At 52.8% G+C, this 20347-nt stretch overlaps 2 protein-coding genes across 8 annotated transcripts in view; one reads left to right on the plus strand and one right to left on the minus strand.

Moving 5' to 3' along the window:
* On the plus strand, window positions 1-18507 carry ZNF142 (zinc finger protein 142). Of its 4 annotated transcripts, none has more exons than XM_047873488.1 (9): window positions 1-667; window positions 2218-2530; window positions 5360-5959; window positions 7070-7264; window positions 8174-8998; window positions 10656-10833; window positions 11583-14499; window positions 15046-15151; window positions 16082-18507. In XM_047873488.1, exons 2-9 carry the CDS (start codon window positions 2251-2253, stop codon window positions 16549-16551), a joined length of 5571 nt encoding a protein of 1856 aa, XP_047729444.1. In that variant the 5' UTR covers window positions 1-667; window positions 2218-2250; the 3' UTR covers window positions 16552-18507. The 4 variants fall into 4 exon arrangements, with proteins under 4 accessions (XP_047729444.1, XP_047729442.1, XP_047729445.1 ...); XM_047873486.1 differs by having other exon boundaries at window positions 1-249; window positions 516-2530; XM_047873489.1 differs by having other exon boundaries at window positions 2-2530; window positions 7097-7264.
* Window positions 17680-20347, minus strand: part of PLCD4 (phospholipase C delta 4) — a 22526-nt gene continuing 19858 nt past the window's right edge. For 2 of the 4 annotated variants that reach the window (XM_047873506.1, XM_047873505.1), the window contains 5 exons: window positions 20009-20125; window positions 19622-19794; window positions 18943-19078; window positions 18451-18600; window positions 17680-18372 (listed from right to left, as the gene is read on the minus strand). In XM_047873506.1, coding sequence (XP_047729462.1) covers window positions 18266-18372; window positions 18451-18600; window positions 18943-19078; window positions 19622-19794; window positions 20009-20125 — 683 coding nt within the window. In that variant the 3' untranslated portion in view covers window positions 17680-18265. Of the gene's footprint in view, window positions 18601-18942; window positions 19079-19621; window positions 19795-20008; window positions 20126-20347 lie in introns of all 4 variants that reach the window. The other 2 variants (XM_047873503.1, XM_047873504.1) reach the window with 1 other exon arrangement.

Here is a 20347-nt window from a genome sequence, read left to right on the forward strand (position 1 = left end):
ACTCTGCCCCACAACTCTCGATGGTACTCCCTGGGCCGCTCGCCTGGGAAAAGGGGCAAAGGGAAAACGCCAGAGAAAACCATAGAGTACACCGCCAGCCGACGAGAGGAAGAGAGAGCGGCCTCCATCGGCCCGAAGTCCTAGAGGCTGCTGGGCCGGAGGCGGTCGTACAAAAGGAGTCCCGGGAGGCCGCTCCAGCAGCTGGTGGACCATAGAGAGACACAGCTCCCGCCGGCCTTGGCCCGGGAGGTGAGTTAGTGGCTGCAGGGCGGAAACTAGTAGGGAGTGTTTGTGGAGCGGGCCGGAGGCAAAAGTTTCTCGAACCCCAGGATGAGGGTGGGCCTGGGCGGTGGGAATCCCCTGGAGGAGGTGCTGAAAGAAGCACGCCGACGGTCGGGGCCCCGGCGCATCACAGCAGCCGTCCCGGTGCCTCAGCCGCGTCACTGCTTTGGATCCCGCCCGGTTGCCCGCTGCCTCTCCTCAGGACCATAATCATGACGATGCTCCATCCCAAGCTTTGCAGGTCACAAAACGGCTTTCCCATTTGCTGGCTCTTGTGATTGCCGCTCCCGCCCAACGATGTGGACGCTGTCATCATCTCCACTTTACAGATAGGAAAGCTGAGGCCCTGGGAAGCGAGGTGACTGTATCTATCAGAGGCCACGCGGTGAGTCAGAGCCCAAAGACACGTGGAAACCCGGGTGCCTTTGTCCCCACGCCGGGTCACATTCTTTCCCCAGGCCTTCTCTGTGCATTAATTTGTCCCTTTTCTTGCTCAGTGCCTCTGCCCCAAAGATGTGCTCATTTCGCCTCTTGTGCCCGCCTCTCTCCCACCTCACCCGCTTTCCAGCCGCTGAAGGTTTCAGGTTCTTGATCTAGAAGGCACTGTGTCCTCCTTGCCTCCCCGCAGAGCAGCGATAAAATTCTGTGAGCGGAGGCTGTGGTTTCCAGAGAATCCTCTGACCGTGGAAATGCACTTCCCAGCTACCTTCCGAATCCCCCGATCTGAGGTTTTGAGTTGCAGCATTCACACCTGCAACCTGATTTCCTATCCCTAAGGCCCTTACTTGACCTCCATGACTCAATTTCATGGAGTAATTACTGTCGTACATTACTTATTCTTCAGCTTATGCTAATTTTTAGCCATGTGTAACAGGATATGCAATTTAGTTGGTATTCATTTCTCAGTTGTGTTCTAGTGTTTTCAATATGAGGCCATAGTCAATGAGTTTGAAATTTCTCCAGGTGTGTTCTTCATATGTAAGGAACCACTGGTTTATCTTTGTAGGAGACCTAGCTTCCCTCTGATGGATCTCCATGTCTGCGGTTCTCCACTAGAATCTCATTTGTCTTACTTGCATAGATTGTTGTGGTTTGTGTTCAGTGAAGTGATAAGTCAGTCAGTTGCATTCAGAAAGCTCTAACTCCAGGGAGGGAGACTGATAGCTAAACAACAGTGCAGTGTGACAGTTTCTGATAGAGTTAGGTACAAGGTACAAGGCCCTGAAGACCCCAGAGAGAGTAACTTACATAAACAGTGTCAAGAAGTCTTCACAGCAGAAGTGACATTTGTGCAGATTCTTAAGGACAGTGAAGAGTTGGTTAGCCAGACGAGAGATGGAGAAGGGGAAATGGCCCGTCAAGCCAAGAGAGAGAGAGAGAGAGGCATGTGTGAGGGTATGGGAGCAAAAGAGAAGTTGGTGAGCCTGGAGAATGGCAACTCATTGGTATGACTGGATCAGAGATCTGTTGAGGGGAGAGGTGGTAGATGAGTCTGGAGAGGTCAGCAGGGGCCAGGTCATGAAGGAAGGGCCTTATACCCATACAGAGGAGTAGTGAGATCATAACATGTTAAGCGGGGAAGGGACATCTGAGATCCCTTGGCCCAAGTTTTGTTGCAGATAAGAAAACTGGGACCCAGATTGCTTTATGATTTCACCAGGGTTACTTAGATCCAAGAAACTTAACCTTCAGTCTTTAGTATATTGGCCAAAACTTGTTGGCTCTCTTCTAATATTGATCCCTATTAACATTTGTATACTTCTCGTTCTGAGCATTGTTGTAAAAACTTCTAGGTTAACTAGGTGTGGCATGCTGCCATGCAAGGAAATGCCTAAGTGGGCAGGCACTGGGCCGTGCACCCACATCAGCTGGGAAGAAAGTGAGTGAGATCTCTAACTATATTTTGTTTGGGTTCTCTTCTGATTGGCTTATCAGCACATAAAAACCACAGAACACCTGTCAGTGGTGATGACAGACCCCGTGTTGGACCCACAGCCAACCGACAGCACTGGGGAGATGGATGGACTGTGCCCTGAGCTATTGCTGATCCCCCCATCTCTGTCTAACCGTGGAATCCTGGAGCCTGTCCAGAGCCCCTGTCCTGCTGGGAATCCCACACCTTTGCCTGCTGACCCAGGCTGCCTGCTGGTAGAGTCCACGGCAACTGAAGAGGACACAGGGAACATGGAGATCATTGTGGAAGCAGTAGCTGGAAACCTGTCCCCAGGTGCTCCTGGAGAGCCCCCAGGTACAAACATAGTTGCTACCAGGCCAGTGGGACAGTCAGCCCTGAGGTTTTGTCTGTGCTATTTTTGACCCTTCTATATAAATGTGATGAGAACACAAGGTAACATCTTATTTTTATTCTTAGAGATGTTGTAATTTGATTTGCAGTTGGTGAATGTTGATTGAAGGCTGGCAAGGTGGTTCACAACCTGGTACCGAGCTCTTGGCAGAGTCTATCCCTGTGAGGGCTTCATGTCTGCTAGGCAGCAATCCAGAAGGGAAGACCTTTCTGACACCTCTGCCCGATCCTTACTCCTATAGCCCTCGGGGAGTTTTTCCCCCATATTGACCCTCCCACTCGGGAACTGCAGCCAGGGATTAGGCAACAGGCCCAGCGCCTCCACCACCCTGGGCTTGGCAGGGCTTCCCAGAGGTAATCTGGTATTTCCTTGCCCTAGTTTCTTGTGTATAACATACTTAACTCATCCGAGGCATGTTGTCAAGAGTGGGAGTTGAACATTTATATTTATTCTAGAAAAAAGACTCTCCCCTTTATTCTTCCCATATCTACAACTTCTTATTTTTAGGTAACTTCCCTGCTGTTAACTGCCATCCTCCAGCTATGGCTGTCACAACTTCCCTTGGCAGTGTAGTATAGTGACAGCAACTACTGGGAAAGATTAGCTAATTTGATCGTAGAGTATTTCTAACCTTCTGTGTAATGAAACAAGTAATAGGCAAAGAACAAACCTGGGAAAAACATTTGCAATACATGAGGAAGAGTTAATATCTTTAAAATTCAAAGAGCTATGAAATAAGAAAAACGGTGTTTTTTGGGGGTTTTGTTTTTTTTTTAGAAAGGGAAAAACCTACAGGCACTTCAATAAGGAAAAGTAAAAATAGTCAATAACCATAAGGATGCATAATGTCACTAACACACAAATAAGTTCCAGTTAAAAATAATTATGAGGGGTGCCTGGCTGGCTCAGTCAGAAGAGCAGATGACTTTTTTTTCTTTTTAAGTGTATTTATTTATTGAGAGGGAGAGAGCGATCCTATGGGGGGAAGGGCAGAGAGGGAGGGAAAGAATCCCAAGCAGGCTCTGTGCCGAGTCTGATGTGGGGTTTGAACCCACAAACAGTGAGATCATGACCTGAGCCTAAATCAAGAATCAGACGTTCAACTGATTGAGCCACCCGGTGCCGCAGAGCATGTGACTCTTGATATCGGGGTCATGAGTTCGAGCCCCACGTCGGGTGTAGAAATTACTAAAAAAATTTAATAGTAATAAACTTAAAAAAAATAATAACAGTTATGAAATGCCCATATTGCTTCCCAACTATGGCAAAAATTAAACGTTTTTTATAATACTTATTGTTGGTAGGAAAACAGATAACTGCCTTATAGCTTATGGAGTGTATAAATTAGCATAATCTTTTGAAGGTCATTTTATATAATGAACTTTAATTTTTTTTAATGTTTATTTACTTTTGAGGGACAGAGAGACAGAGGTGTGAGCGAGGGAGGGGCAAAGAGAGAGTGAGACACAGAATCTGAAGCAGCCTCCAGGCCCGAGCTGTCAGCACAGAGCCTGACACGGGGCTCAAACCCACGAACCCTGAGATCATGACCTGAGCCAAAGTCGGATGCTTAACCGACTGAGCCACCCAGGCACCCCTGTATAACAAACTTTAAACTGACCCAGTCATTCCATTTCTAGGCCTCTGTCCTATAGAAAACTCACACACATGCACAAGGAGACAGGGGTAAAAGGATGTCCCGAGCAGCTTTATTTATAATGATTGCAAATAACCCAAATGTCCATCAGTAAGGGCAAGACTTCATTTTGACTTGTTCATGCCAGGAAGTACTCTGGACTGGACAAAAAAAAATACAAGGTAGAGCTAAAGGTACTCAGAAAAAAAAGTATCTGATATATATAGCAAGCGGGGGTGGGGGGGGCGGGGCAGGGAGGGAAGCAAATTGCAGAGAAATGACTGAAAAAGGCCTGAAAGAAAAAGAATATACACCAAATTTTGTGTGAGAGTGTGGGGGGGTTATTTTTTCTTTATATACATCTATGTTATTTGAGTTGTCACACTGAACTTTTATTTAAACAAAGAAACGATAAAAAAAAAAAGGATTCCCAGGGTAGATGTGGCACAGACCTGGGCTTGAGTCCTGGTTCCACCATTAACAGGCACCATGGCCTTAACCTTAGAACTCCAGGCCCCTCTTCTCGTAGGGCAACTGGAGCACCAAGTGAGTGTTTCCTACACCTTTGTCAAGGTCCCGCCCGTTGCTTAAGAAATGGCAGTGATTACTGTGAACGTGATTTGGGTCTTTTGGAAACGGATGTTTTCCATTTTGTAAATTACTGTGCCTCTGAAAAATCTCTTTACAGAATGTGAAAGTAATACTTTGTCACTTATACTGTAGATGTTATCCGCAGATTGTCGTTTACTTCTTTTGGAAGGTCGTAATTTTTCATTTGGGCAAAACATATTGCCTTTTCCTAATGCTTTCCTGATTGGTTAATGCTTGTTGCATTTATTTAGCAAATATTAAATACCTATTTTGTGCCAAATGTTGGGCCAGATTCTGGGAATCCAACTTTAGTATATGTGCTGCCGAAGCGAGCACTTGATAGCGGGAATCCAAATGTATGTGCAAATAAATAGACTGTCCCTGACCTTATGGAGCTTACTGTCCAGGGATAGAACCAGACTTAAGGTCCATCTCCACTCTACTAATATTAAAAGATTCACCTACATTTTCTACTAGTAGCTAACTCCTGTGAGTCTCATTCCATCTGATTCTGTGCCTTTCTCTGTCGGTCCTCTGCCTGCAGGTGTCCTGGTAAAGGTGGTGGAGGTGTACTTCTGTGAGCGCTGTGAGCAGAGCTTCGCAGAGCCCACTCTGCTGGCCCTGCACCAGTGTACTGAGACCCTTATACAGCCTATGCAGGGCCTCTCTAGCCTTCCATGCTCTGTAGAGCTGACCCCCAGCAACCTCATTCTCTCTGGCCCTCTGCAGGGCCAGGGCCCACCAGATAGCCCCCTGCCATGCCCTGTGTGTAGACAGGAGTTTGCCCAACCCCAGGCCCTGAAGAGCCACTTCAAGATTCACCGGGCCACTCCCGACATCTTCTCCTGCCCAGAGTCTGGCTGTGTGTTCTCCGCTGAAGATCGCAAGGGTCTGCAGCACCACCTGAGGCAGGCCCACGCCACGGTTCCCGTGCCCTGTTCTTTCCGGGGCTGCCCCCTGCTTTTTGGGAGCCAGCAGGGCATGGAGCTGCACCGGCAGGCCCACTACCCTTTCCACTGCAACCATTGCAGCTTCGTGGGCTCCAACGTCAAACTCTTCCGGCAGCATCAGCGGAGCCACGGGGCCGGGACACAGGGAGAACTGTCTGCCCTTCAGGGTCTTCCATCCCAGGAGCTGCTGCCAGGTATGAGGCCAAAGGCCCAGCAGTGCCTTGCCTGGAATGCAGCCACGGTCAGTCTTACAGGACAGGCCGTTGATTCCAGTGCCATGAATGTATATGTGAATGCAAGGGAACGTGGAGCAGTGGCTCAGGAGGCCAGCATTACTGACTGACAGTGGAAGGCATCTAGAAACCCTGGACCAGTCAGAATATATAAGACAAGGAGCAAGTCTTTGTCCATGACAGTGAGTGATATTTGGCTTTAGCTGTGCTGTGGCCTTGAAGTTACTTAACCAGTATCCTTTTTTTGATTCATTTCAGAGCTTTCTGAGGGCAGAAGCTAAAATGTTCATCCGTGGCCGTAGCCACTGGTAGAATACCTGTAGACTTCTTTTTAGAGTACGTGGGATTGGGCCAGAGAAGCCGGGATTCTTTTAAAAAGAAACCTTCTAGAAGGGTGGAGCCTCACTGATCCTTACTCCTCTCAGTCTCAACAAAAACAAACAAAAAACCACCACCACCAACAACAAAAAAAAAGGGCATGGGGTGGATAGAAGAGCAGGAGAAAATAGAGAAACCAGGCCTGGAAGGTCAGGATTCTGCTTAGAGACTTAGGCTTGCTAAGACCTGTTGGTGCTTTGTTCCCAAAGAGAAGACCCCTTTTTCCTGGGAAATAGTCTTGTATCTTTGCCTTCCTGAGGCATCTCCCTTTGTTGAGGGATAGAAGGGCTGGATTGGTGTGACCCTGTCTTGCTGATCAGGCTTCTCAGTAGAGCAGTTAAGAGGACAGACTATGTTACCCTGCGTTGAGCCACCAGCCATTAGCCCTGGGAACCCAAGCCAGGGAAGGGCTCTGTACCCATTCTGTCCCTCTCAGTCCCCTACCCCCACTGCAATGATCTCAAAGCTCTTACCTTTCAGGGGTCTAAGGATGGTGTTATCTGAGGTTTGATTTACTCTAGGTTGGAGCATTAATGACAGCTTAGCTCTTGGTCTTCCTATCCTTGTCTTGAGTGATAATAAATGTATAGACTTAGAATCCGAGATTCTCTTACACTAAACGGGGAGGGGGTGATTCTGCCAGCCAGTAAGAGGAGCAGTCCAAGCCTTCACTGCTGGCATTGGCTTCTATAGACATCATCGAGTGTTATGTGTCTCCAGCTCCGAAACTGCCCAGTAGAGAGGGAGAGCCTTCAGAACAAGCAGATACGCCCTTGCCCAGGCGAGAGTCAGCTGACGAGGAGGACGTAGAGGAAGAAGAGGGGAATGGCACCTTAAAGGACTCCCAGAAAGCCCCAGAGAAAGCCCAGGGGGCTCAGCAGTTAGAAGGTAATAACATGGTTAGGCTGAACCTCCTGGTGGTGGGGAGGAATGGATTGAGGGGAGCCTGGCATTGAGGCTCTGGGGTTTGGTTTCCTGGGCTTTGATTCATATCCCTTTGTTCCTACCCTTCCACTTTGACATGTCTAGTGGGAAAATGATAAATGAGTAAAGACTGTAGAAACAGAGCCGGGGTAAATAGAGTTTGCTCTCCTGGGCTGGTTTTCCTTGGGCAGAAAGCTTTTTTGCAGGGAAGGAGAGGGTGATATTCATCATACAAAGATGCTAGAGGTTATTGATCAGCAGCCTGACATGTCTGGCATTGGGCCCACTGAGATTTTGTTTCTGAAACCCTACTTCCCAGTTTTCTAACTCACTAGAACATTTGAAACCCATCCAGCCCACAGGGAGCACATTTATTGTCAAGAGAATAGAAAAGATCTGGTTGTATTTATGACCAGTTCTCTATGATCTAGAACTCAGTGAACCAGTGTTAGGAAGTGGGAGTACTTTACCTTCTTCACTTCCCTTTTCCACACTCCATGGGTTTTTTTTCCTTCCAACCAACCCTGCTGATCCCCCTGCCTACCTCCATGAACGAGGACAAGGAAGAACAAGAATGGTCCATCCGGATTGTTCTCTCGAGCAGCTCTAGACAAAGGCTTAGGAACAGTAGGTGGCTGGGTAAAGCACTTCAAATAGGTTTGCCACAAGGCTTGAGAAATCCTTGTGATGTTGCTTCTTTCAATACTTGAATTTCTTGTCTCTTCTTTGAGACTACAGTGTTTGAGGTGCTACTGTTTCGGTTTCCTGGAGAGAAATGGGAAAGGCCATACGATGTTTGTGTCTGGGCAGATTGTGGTTCTCCCATTATCTGGCCAGCCCCTGAGCTACCTTCTGTGCCTTTTCCTCTCCCAGGGGATGTGGCTTCTGGCACCGAGTCCCTCTTCAAGACCCACATGTGTCCAGAATGCAAGCGCTGCTTTAAGAAGCGGACCCATCTCGTGGAGCACCTGCATCTCCACTTCCCGGACCCCAGCCTCCAGTGCCCCAACTGCCAGAAGTTCTTCACCAGCAAGAGCAAGCTCAAGACCCATCTGCTGCGGGAGCTGGGCCAGAAGGCCCACCGCTGCCCGCTGTGCCACTACAGTGCGGTGGAGAGGAACGCGCTTAACCGCCACATGGCCAGCATGCACGAGGACATCTCCAACTTCTACTCAGACACCTACACCTGTCCCGTGTGCCGCGAGGAGTTCCGCCTCAGCCAGGCCCTCAAGGAGCACCTCAAGAGCCACACGGCGGCGGCGGCGGCAGAGCCGCTGCCCCTCCGCTGCTTTCAGGAAGGCTGCGGCTACACGGCCCCCGACCGCAAGGCCTTCATAAAGCACCTGAAGGAGACCCATGGTGTGCGGGCCGTGGAGTGCCGCCATCACTCTTGTCCCATGCTCTTCGCCACGGCCGAAGCCATGGAGGCCCATCACAAAAGCCACTACGCCTTCCACTGCCCACACTGCGACTTTGCCTGCTCCAATAAGCACCTGTTCCGCAAACACAAGAAGCAGGGCCACCCCGGCAGTGAAGAGCTGCGCTGCACCTTCTGCCCCTTTGCCACCTTCAACCCGGTGGCCTACCAGGACCACGTGGGCAAGATGCACGCCCACGAGAAGATCCACCAGTGCCCTGAGTGCAGCTTTGCCACCGCCCACAAGAGGGTGCTCATCCGCCACATGCTGCTGCACACCGGTGAGCTGGCTTCCCTGCTTCCCGTAACGTAAGGGTGGCAATGAGGAGGGGGCGGCAGAAGTGAGCTTTTACTGCGTACAAGACACAGGAAGGGCCTTGCGTGCATTGTCTTGTTGGACCCAGTCTTCCTAGATATAAATCAAGCCTTAAGCCGAGTGTCACTCAGCTAGTACGGTGGTTAAGCCACTGAGCCAAAGACTGTGCTCTCACTGCTATGCTGCTGTGTCTCACCGTTAAGGCCCCGTCCAGTTCTGCTTGCCCTTCGTCAGGCTTGCCTGGGTCAGTACCCAGCCTATTAGAGCGAAGAAACCCAGACGGGGGGAGATACCTTCCTTTGCAATTCGAGTTTTGAGGTGTGCTATGAGAGATGGGGCGAGGGGACTGAACCATCTACATATGTTGTAGCCTTGGCAGCTGACTCAGAGTCTAAATTGGTTACCAGCATTGCTGATGCTTTGAGTGACACAGCCACATCAGGCTTCCTCCTACAGCATCACCCCATTTGTGCTCTCTAGGCAAGAATCAGTGGGTTGATAAGATATTTAAAAAATCTCATCAAAGATTTTTGGGAGGCCAGGTTTTAGGTAGCTTGGGGTAAAGCCATTGTTTCCCTGGAACAGGTCATTTCTACACATGCTTTGGTCACCAAGCCTCGTTTTTCTGCGGCCTTTCCTAAAATCTTCATCTCTACGGTGCTTTATAGTTTAGAGTTCTTTTAGATAGATCACTTCATTTAATTCATAATAACAATCTTGTAAGGAAGACAGTTGAAAAAGAGAAACTGAACACTTAAATGGCCTGTTTCAGGATCACACAGCTAGTATCAGAACCAGAGCCAGACCACCACGTTGCTTGCTTTTGACCGTGGGGAAGTGGGCTGGGCTGGTAGGCAGGGATCACAGGGAAGGGTCCTGAAGGACCTGGTCTTGACCAACTACACAGACAGCTCTTCCTTGAGTCCTTGCTGGGCACTGCTGAGGACTTTGGGACATCTCATTTAATCTTCTGTCAACCATGAGCAGTCAGTATTTTTGTTGCTCCCTCTTTGGAGCCAAGGAAACTGAGACTTGGAGGGGTTAAATGACCTCTCCAAAACCATACGGTAGTAAGCTGGGATCTGAACCACCACTTGATAGCTCTGTGGTTTCTCTCTGCCTTGGCTTCTTTTTCTGTAAAATGGGGCAGTCCTCCTCCGGGGGCTGTTGGGAGGAGTCAGTACGAGGGGACCTGGTACATAATGAGCATTCTATACATGTTGGCTATTGACGTCTTTGTTACCGTGTCGGATTTCAGAGTTCAGATTCTTAACTACTTCTTGTATTGCCTGATTTTTTTCTCCTCTTCCACAAAACTGGAAGGAACTAGGGTAAGTGGAGCCAGTGCCAACAAGCTCCACAACAAATCAAGGGTAGACTTCCAAGCTGGTTTTGGAAAGCATGGTCTTCACTTTCCACCGGGGCTTGCTCCGTGTCGGAGTGGAGAAATCGTCTGCGAGGGCTGGGAGCAGCACTGACTTGTGAGCCACGCCGCGGGCCGCGCGTGAAGCTTTCGTTCTGCTTGGCATCAGGGCAAGCTTGCTGGGGAAGATGGTCTGTGCTCACTCGGTCCGTGTCTGACCTGTGTCCTCTCCCCTCTCCCACCCCCACTCCCCCATAAGGCGAGAAACCTCACAAGTGTGAGCTGTGTGACTTCACGTGCCGAGACGTGAGCTACCTGTCCAAGCACATGCTGACCCACTCCAACACCAAGGATTACATGTGCACCGAGTGTGGCTATGTCACCAAGTGGAAGCACTACCTCAGTGTGCACATGCGGAAACATGCAGGGGACCTCAGGTATGAGCACACGCATGCCTCCGTCCCTGTTCCCAAGGACCTTATGCCAGGCTAGCCTCCTCTTGAACTCACCTTGCTCTCCTGGCCCCAGAGCGACTCCTCCTATTGTCCCTCTCTGCTCCTCTCACCTCAGCTCCATTGCCTGTAGCTGGCCTCTGTGCCTGTGGCCCAGTGTGCATGGTGAGAGCTGTCTGGGCTCAGGGGAGGGAGCGCAGGCCCACACACGAAGGTGTCCCTTGGGTTCTGAGTCCGGTCCTGGGAAAGTAGGGAGGCTGCACCTGTGACCCCAACCCAGGCATGTTTCCCGCTGAGCTGTGGCACAGCTGGCCAGGGGGTTTCTCCTAGCTTCCATGCCTCCACGGGAGAATGGGACCTAGGCACAGAAACCTGCCCCGTGAGGCTGTAGCCCTGTCAGCTCCTTCGGAGTCCACAGCAGGTTGCTGATTTATGCTCTCTTCCCTTTGGGAAGCGATACAGAGGAGGGGTCGGAACACAGGCCCTGAAGCTAGGCTGTCCCTGCCCTTCACTTCCTTTTTAACCTTAGGCAAGTTATTAATTTCCGTGCTTTAGTGACCTCACTTGCAAATAGATACCTACGTCAGAGGGCAGTGGAAAAAAAGAATAAATTAGATGATGCGTGTACGGTACCGAGTGTAGAGCCTTGTCCATGGTAAGTGCTCGTTTACCTGTCAAGGGAGATCGATAATTGTGACTTTGCCCCCCACCCCCACCCCTGTCCTCCTCGCCAGATACCAGTGCAACCAGTGCTCGTACCGCTGCCACCGGGCTGACCAGCTGAGCAGCCACAAGCTGCGCCACCAGGGCAAGTCCCTGATGTGTGAGGTGTGTGCTTTCGCTTGCAAGCGGAAGTATGAGCTGCAGAAGCACATGGCCTCCCAGCACCACCCGGGCGCGCCGGCCCCGCTCTACCCCTGCCGCTACTGCAGCTACCAGAGCCGCCACAAGCAGGCCCTGCTGAGCCACGAGAACTGCAAGCACACCCGCCTCCGGGAGTTCCGCTGTGCCCTCTGCGACTACCGCACCTTCAGCAACACCACCCTCTTCTTCCACAAGCGCAAGGCCCACGGCTACGTGCCCGGGGACCAGGTGTGGCAGCTCCGCTCTGCCAGCCAGGAACCGGAGGGGGCCAGGCAGTGCCCGACACCCCCGCCAGACTCAGAGCCCTCGAGCCAGCTGTCTCCCCAGCCTGAGGCGCCAGACCGTGACCCCGGGACTGTGGTGGACCCCAACGTGGACCGGGCCCCGCCGGAGCCCGGTGAGGAGGACCGCGCCGGGAGACTGGCTGGCAGCGAGGTTCCGCGGGGGGACGACCTGGGTAGCAGCCCCAGTCCGGCTGAGGCAGATGAAGGTGGCTGCACGCTGCACCTCGAGGCCCTGGGGGTGGAGCTGGAGCCCGTGGCTGAGCCGCCCCTTGAGGAGATCACTGGACCCGCACCTGCGGAGTTCAGGCCCCTGGACCCCTCGGGGCCCCTGAGACTGGAAGGGCCAGGTGCAACTTTGACAGAGCTGTCTACCTTTGAAGGTGCTGGGACGTCTGGTTTGGATGCTGAAGAAGAGCCCGTTCTGGAAAAGCCAGCCCCTGAAAGCCCCAGAAACCCCCCTTCCTCAGAGGAGGCCCCTGACAGCTGGGTGGGAACCTTCAAGGCAGCTCTGCCTGCTGAGACCGCTCCCCTCCCCCAGTTCCCAGAGTCAGAGTCCTTACTCAAGGCCCTGCGGAGACAGGACAAAGAGCAAGCAGAGGCTCTGGTGCTGGAGGGGCGGGTTCAGATGGTTGTGATACAGGGAGAGGGGCGGGCCTTCCGCTGCCCGCACTGCCCTTTTATCACCCGCCGGGAGAAGGCCCTGAGTGTGCACTCCAGGACTGGGTGCCAGGGCCGCCGAGAGCCCCTGCTGTGCCCTGAGTGTGGGGCTAGCTTCAAGCAACAGCGTGGCCTCAGCACCCACCTGCTGAAGAAGTGCCCTGTTCTGCTCAGAAAGAACAAGGGCTTACCCAGACCAAGTTCACCCGTCCCTCTGCGTCCTCCGCCCCCGGGCACCCAGGACTCAGGGGATGTGGAAGGTGGGAAGCCCCCACCTGCGCCATTAGAAGTAGAGCTGGTGCTCCCAAAAGATGCTCCCTCTGTGCCTCCCAGGGAGCCGGAAGTAGAGGAGCGTCCTGGCACACTGTGTGTCCCTGCAGTCCCTCCTGCAGGAAACCCCTCACCCGAAGAGACGCCTGAGAAGTTCCACTTCGAGCAGGGCAAGTTTCACTGCAACTCCTGCACGTTCCTCTGTTCTCGGCTCTCCTCCATTACCTCTCACGTGGCCGAAGGCTGCCGGGGGGGACGTGGCGGGGGAGGAAAGCGGGGGGCCGCCCAGACCCAGCCCGTTGCATCCCTCCTGAGCGATGGAGGCTCCGCTCCCCTAAACAGCGGCAGCACAGAGCGCAGCCCTGGGAATGGGGACACGACTGCGGTGCCAAAGCAGAAGGGGGCGCGCTTCTCCTGCCCCACGTGTCCCTTCAGCTGCCAGCAGGAGCGGGCTCTGAGGACTCACCAGACCCGGGGCTGCCCCCTCGAGGGGTCCGGCGAGCTGCACTGTGGCCTCTGCACGTTCACCACTGCCGCCGCTGCCGCCCTGAGGCTACACCAGAAGCGGAGGCACCCTAGCACGGCTCCTGCCCGTGGGCCCCGGCCCCCTCTGCAGTGCGGGGACTGTGGCTTCACCTGTAAGCAGGGCCGGTGCCTACAGCAGCACCGGCGGCTCAAGCACGAGGGAGTGAAGCCGCACCAGTGCCCCTTCTGTGACTTTTCCACCACCAGACGGTACCGGTTGGAGGCACACCAGTCGCGACACACAGGTGTTGGCCGCATCCCCTGCAGCTCCTGTCCCCAGACATTTGGTACCAACTCAAAACTGCGCTTGCACCGGCTAAGGGTACATGACAAAACACCCACCCACTTCTGTCCCCTCTGTGACTACAGTGGCTACCTTCGCCATGACATCACTCGCCACGTCAACAGTTGCCACCGGGGCACTCCTGCCTTTGCCTGCCCCCGGTGTGAGGCCCAGTTCAGTTCCGAGACGGCACTCAAGCAGCATGCCCTGCGCCGACATCCTGAGCCTGCGCCCCCCGCCCCCGGCTCTCCTGCAGAGGCCACCGAGGGCCCCCTGCACTGCTCCCGCTGTGGGTTGCTGTGCCCCAGCCCCGCCAGCCTGCGAGGACACACCCGGAAACAGCACCCGCGGCTGGAGTGCGGGGCCTGCCAGGAGGCCTTCCCCAGCCGGCCGGCACTGGATGAGCACCGGAGACAGCAGCATTTCAGCCACCGCTGCCAGCTCTGTGACTTCGCTGCCCGGGAGCGGGCGGGCCTGGTGAAGCACTACTTGGAACAGCATGAGGCGGCAGCGGCCTCGGAGGGCGGTGCAGGTGCCAGCCAGCCCCCCCTGCGCTGCCCCTTTTGTGACTTTACGTGCCGCCATCAGCTCGTGCTGGACCACCACGTGAAAGGGCACGGGGGCACCCGGCTCTACAAGTGCACCGACTGTGCTTACAGCACCAAGAACCGGCAGAAGATCACCTGGCACAGCCGCATCCACACCGGGGAAAAGCCCTACCGCTGTCACCTCTGTCCCTATGCCTGTGCTGACCCTTCTCGACTCAAGGTAAGGTCGGGGCCCTGGGGACTTCCCTGATCCCAACTCGCAGCTATGAGCTCTGGGACTTTCGTCAAGCCCCCTAACTTCTCCAAGCCTCAGATTCCTCGTGTGTAAAAGGAAGAGAATACTGCACAGAGTTGTTAACAGAGATAAAATTCCGTCATACGTGCTTGGTATGTGATGAAGGCAGGTAATAGTTGGGTGGTAATCTCCGTGATAATGGCTAACATTTATTGAGCACTTATTGTATGCTGGATACTAATTTTAGTCCTTCCAAAACACAAGATAGAATTGCTTTTGCTATTTCTTCTGCAGTTGATTTCACAGGTTAATAAACTGTGAGGTAGAGGTTAAGCCCCCAAAGACACAGGTAGCAAGTGGCAGAGCTGAGATAGGGCAGACCAAGAGGTAGGCCCAGTGGGTTAGGTTGGTGTCCACATGGCCAGACTGGGGAGCCTGCTTGGTAACAGAAGTATGGCCGGGATGGGAGCACATCCTTTGAGTGTCAAGGGTACGCATTTTCTGGGCATACTCTGCTCTTCCCTCCTCCAGTACCATATGCGGATCCACAAGGAAGAACGCAAGTATCTGTGCCCTGACTGTGGCTACAAGTGCAAGTGGGTCAACCAGCTCAAGTACCACATGACCAAGCACACAGGTGAGTCTGTGCGGTTTCGACAGGCCCAAGGGGTTCCCCCATTCTCTGGCACACCCAGCCTCCTTGAGGTTGTGGGTGTCCTTAGTCAGGTTCAGGGTGCACATCAGTTTTTCACATTGGTGGTAGGAGGGAGGGATGCTGAATGGCCAGAATAGCTTCCCTGCCCACTGAAGACCTATCAGAATCAGAAGAGAGGTGAACCTGGGAGCCTATGCGTCTGCACTGTGTAAAAGCTTGATGGCCCTAGGTTACCCACCTCCCATTGAGAACTCAAATGTGTGACTGAAGGAGGTCTCCTTGGTTCCTGCAGACACGATGGGCTGTCATGGGTAACAAAGAGAATGTGAAGGGTTCACTTGTTTTGACTTCTTTTTTTTCTTCTGGGTACGGAGTCCATGAACTATGGCTTCTCAGGAAAGACTTAATGATGCCGTGCTTGTGATTACTGTGTATGATCCCCTCATGTAAAGGAAGTAACCAGATGCATTTCAAGGCACTCTGCATCTATGAATGACACTTCTTTTGCCTCTAGCTCTTCCTTCTTAAACATTTTATTTTCCTGTTTGGGTTGGACAAGGAGTTGTATTTAAATGGATTTCCAAGTTGCATGAGGACCCCATCATCAAAAGGGGGTTAGAATCTCCCATTTGGAAACCCTGTCATATTTGAGTGAATATTTGCTGCTGTCAGGTGGCCACTTGGGAATCGGTTATCAGCATCCATTGAGCACCCGCTGTATACAAGGGGCTGTTTTGGGAGAAGGGCATAGAAATGTCAGAGGAGACTGGAACATTCTAAAGATGCAGTCGTTAGTCACCATGCTGCTTGTGTTCTTTGTGTCCCGGGATCACGGCGACTCTTCCGGCACACTGAGCATTGTTCGACTCCCTTCAGCAGTAATTTGTTCCTTGTCCTCGCCCTGTCCCCCAGGACTGAAGCCATACCAGTGTCCCGAGTGTGAATACTGTACCAACCGGGCTGATGCGCTGCGTGTGCACCAGGAGACGCGGCACCGGGAAGCCCGGGCCTTCATGTGCGAGCAGTGTGGCAAGGCCTTCAAGACCCGCTTCCTACTGCGCACCCACCTCCGCAAGCACAGCGAGGCCAAACCCTATGTGTGCAACGTGTGCCACCGTGCTTTCCGCTGGGCTGCCGGCCTGCGCCATCACGCCCTCACCCACACCGACCGCCACCCCTTCTTCTGCCGCCTCTGCAGCTACAAGGCCAAGCAGAAGTTCCAGGTGGTTAAGCATGTGCGCAGGCACCACCCCGACCAGGCCGACCCAAACCAAGGAGTGGGCAAAGACCCCACCACCCCCACAGTGCACCTGCATGACGTGCAGTTGGAGGACCCCAGCCCCCCTGCTCCTGCTGCTCCTCCAACTGGACCAGAGGGCTGAGAGCCTACCCCACCTCTTGGAGGGTGTGGTCCAAGACGTGCAGTGCAGACTGACTGGAGGCAGAGTGAGCCTGGAGCTCAGGGCCAGAGGAGGGGCTAGCTTCGAGGCGCCCGGGGAGGGGGCTGCAGGCCTCCTGGGACTCAGGCTCTAGTACTTTGAAGTTGATGGCCATATGTATAAAAGAGCAACATGGACCACAAATTGATTTCCTGTCGCGGCACACTGTGTTTTTAACCCATGAGTTCCTGCTTTCTTCACCATCCCTCCCCCAAAGTCCCTGGCCCTAAGATGCTAGTTTTACCCATTCTGTCGTCCCCTTTCTTCTTGCTGTCAAGTCTGTTTTCTTTCAATGCCCTCAAAACAGTTGTATCTACCTGCATGTGCTGTTGTGCCTGATGCTCTCTAAAGCATGTTAAACAGAGTGATTACTAGCTTATAGACTCGTCCACGTCCCTGACTTACCATTTCCAGGTTGTCCTCTTGATCTGCCCTGTTCCCTCTCAGACCTCTGCCTCTCCTTTGTCTCCTTCCATTTTCACTGCGTGATTCTGAAATGGGCCAGGTCTGTTTTCTCTCTGTCCTTGAACCTGTCTAGGCCTTTGCCTTGCTCCTTCTTGCCAAGTTCCTTGGTCTACCTATAGAGGGAGGACTGCCCCCCACTAAGCCTGTTCCTAGAAGCAGGTTTATTTCAGCATCTGTCTGTCCTCAGCCTGGCTCAGCAGTGACACTAGAGTTAAAGTACAAGGTAGTGTGAAATGCAGAGGACTTGGGGGCTGGTGTGAATCTCCAATCCAGACCTCACAATGACTGGATGATTAATCATCTACACTGGGACACACTGGGAAAATGAAAGAGGGTACTTTTAGTAATTATGCTGGGACAACAGATGTAAACCAGGATGATTTCCAGGTATAAACCTCAGCAGGGTTGGGATCACATACCCTTTGTCTCCTCCTTTTGCCCTTAGAAGCTATACTAATGAACCTTTCTACATTATGTAGCACATGCAGGGGCCCCTGGAAATTTCTTATTTTCCTACCCTTTCCCTAGCCCACCTGTCTACCTGAATGTCTCCCAACCTTCATACTTCCTCTTGCCCGACAGTGACAGACCATACTCAAGCACAACTGGGGAGAAAAGCTCTGTTTATACAAGTGGGACTAGGGAAGAGCAGTCCAGTGGGGACTCGGCTGTGCAGTGTTCTCTTGAGAGTCCGTGTAGTCTTGGGGTCAGGTCTCCTTCCCCAGCCTCTGCCTGGGGAACCTGGAGGATTGGTCTATCCTTTCCTTGGCTCTGAGCTTTAAGGAAGTTAGTGTGGAGGGGATAATGCCTCTTAGTGTTTCTCTGCTCCAAGCCCCTCTCTGGGTTTCTGGTGGCAACCATCGTTTGAGCCAGGGTTGATGAAAGAGACTCATCCTTTGGGACTGAGGTATGGGATTGAGGCTGTGGCAAGAGGAAGGAAGTCCAGCAGAGAGTATGCAAAGAAAGGGGCAGAAAAGATACCACAGGTGGAAAAACGAAGAAAGGGAAGAGAGAGAGAGTGAAAAATCAGGTCCTAGATTTGCTTGTTAGGAAAGGTGAGGTAATTTTGTGCTTAGGAATGCACAACCCGAAACTTGGTTTTTACCACCTGTGTTTGCCTTCTGGAGCATCCTTCCAGGTTTTTCTTACCGTCTCAAGCCAGCGCACCCACCCTTCCCAAGAAGTGCCCGCCTTAGGATTCATCCCCCTCTAGTCCTTCCCGGATGCAGATATGCACAAAGATGGAGGCCGGATGGAGGCTGGTGCCGTCCTTGGAGAGTAGGTGTATGTGGCGGTAGCCTGGAAAGGGGCAGGAGGACAGCATTAGGAAGGGAGCCGGAGCTGGACCGCTGGCCAGGGTTTGGGGGACCGGCCCACCTTGTTGCATGCAGGTCCAAGGAAGTGTGTACTGCCCAATAAAGTCGTGTCGGGTTTTCCAGTTGTAATCATTTACCACAAAACGCAGCAGGGCCAGTTCAGGCACCAGGACCCGGAAGCATAGTGTCTGCCCCCAGTATGGATTAAAACCTGAAGAGGGGGTGAAAGACGGTGGGAGTGAAGGGACAGATCATTGGCGGTTTTCTTTAAGCCCATCCTGGGCCACTGTGATTTTCAGAGCAATCAGTGTGAGGGAGTCGAGGTGAGGCAATGGAAACCCAGAGTGGGTGAGCAATTTGCCCACACTGTTGGAGCTTGTAAGTAAGGGACCAGGACTCAGACCCAAGATGTCCGAGCCCTTTTTTGTCCCGTTCTACACTGCTCCCCTTGGGGGTGGGAGAGGGGTGGTGACCGGGACTGTGCTTCATGGAGGGCAGCATGGTAGGAAAACGGCCATGTTCCTCCCCTACCCCCAGCACTGCCCAGTCTCACCATTGTTCTCCACGTAGCTTGTCTCTTGCCGGGTTGTGTCTGGGCGGACACCGAAGATTTCAACTCTCACCAGTGGATCCACAATGGACCTCTCTTTAGTCATGTCCTCCTTGGGGAGTTGCTGACCACTGATCACCTGTAAGCAGGACTTGGAACCTCAATAGTTCCTGTTCCCAGCCCCGCTCCAGCTCACTCTTACACCCAGGGGAGGGGGGGGGGGCGGGGATACACAGGACCTTGCGCTACGGCTTCTGGATTTGAGTAATATATTCTCTTCTAGTAATCTACCTGCAATTTAAAATGCATCCAAGTAGAAATTTAACAAGGTTTGGAAGCAGGTATGTTAACATCAGCAACCCCTTTCCAGCATTTACTCTGCACCAGACATTGTTGTAGGCACTTTATGTTAATCACAACAACCCTTTGAGGTGGGTGGTATCATACCCCCATTCTGCAGGTGAGGAGCCAGAGGTTAAGGAACCTCCCCAGAGGTACACAGCCCATGAACGGACTTGACCCGAGGCAACTGGCTCCAAAGACCACACTGTTCACAGTTGGGCTGTGCTGCCTTGTGAGGAATTCACCCATCACACTCCCACCGGGCCCAGCCATCTCCTCCCCCTGCTTCTATCCCAGCTACCCTAGGCTCTGCCTGACAGTTTCTCCTCTCCCAAGGTACCTGGATTAGGAGGGTCTGGGCTTTGAAAGGGCTGATGGGCCTCTCTGGGTGGAAGGAACTCTGGATGTCACGCAGGAAGTCTGGCTTCAGCACATAGCCACAGCCACCGTTCTGGCGGAAGAGCCCATCACAGATGTCCATCTCCAGCCCCGCGGTCTGCACATTCATAGCCACTGAGAGCCCCAGGAGAATAGGAAGGAAGGATGTATCTCAGGAACCATCTAGACCCTCTTTCAGGGGAGTAAGGAAATGTGTTGGGTAGGAGAGGGCCTGCTGGGAACACCCCTTTAGCATCTTTCTCAGCCTAGCACACTTCAAGCATTCCCCAGCCCTCTTGCCACCTGTGGCCCTTCCCCTCCCTCCTCCTTGTCCCTGCTGACCCCTTACCCATCTGGCAACCCGCATTCCAGAGTTCCTGGGGGTTGTAGTTGGACGAATCTGTCCTCAGGCCACTGGGATACACACGGCTTAACTGCCAGGCGTTGTGCTGCACAAACGCATTGCCTGCAAAAGGGATATAGTAGGGAGATGGCAATGGAGTGGATTCCACCACTTCCCTGGCCCCAGGTACTTCACTCTTGTGCCCAGCACCTCGCAAGGCCAGCTCCGGAAGGCTTCACCGTGCCTCTCTGTTCCATCCTGACCCGTCTCCCCAGCTTCCCTCCCCCTGGAGCCATGAGCCCACTACTCATAACTCCTGTCCCTGTGCCTACTCTGAGGAGTTTC

Source organism: Prionailurus viverrinus, chromosome C1 (assembly GCF_022837055.1).
Source record: "Prionailurus viverrinus isolate Anna chromosome C1, UM_Priviv_1.0, whole genome shotgun sequence".
Lineage (NCBI taxonomy): Eukaryota > Metazoa > Chordata > Mammalia > Carnivora > Felidae > Prionailurus > Prionailurus viverrinus.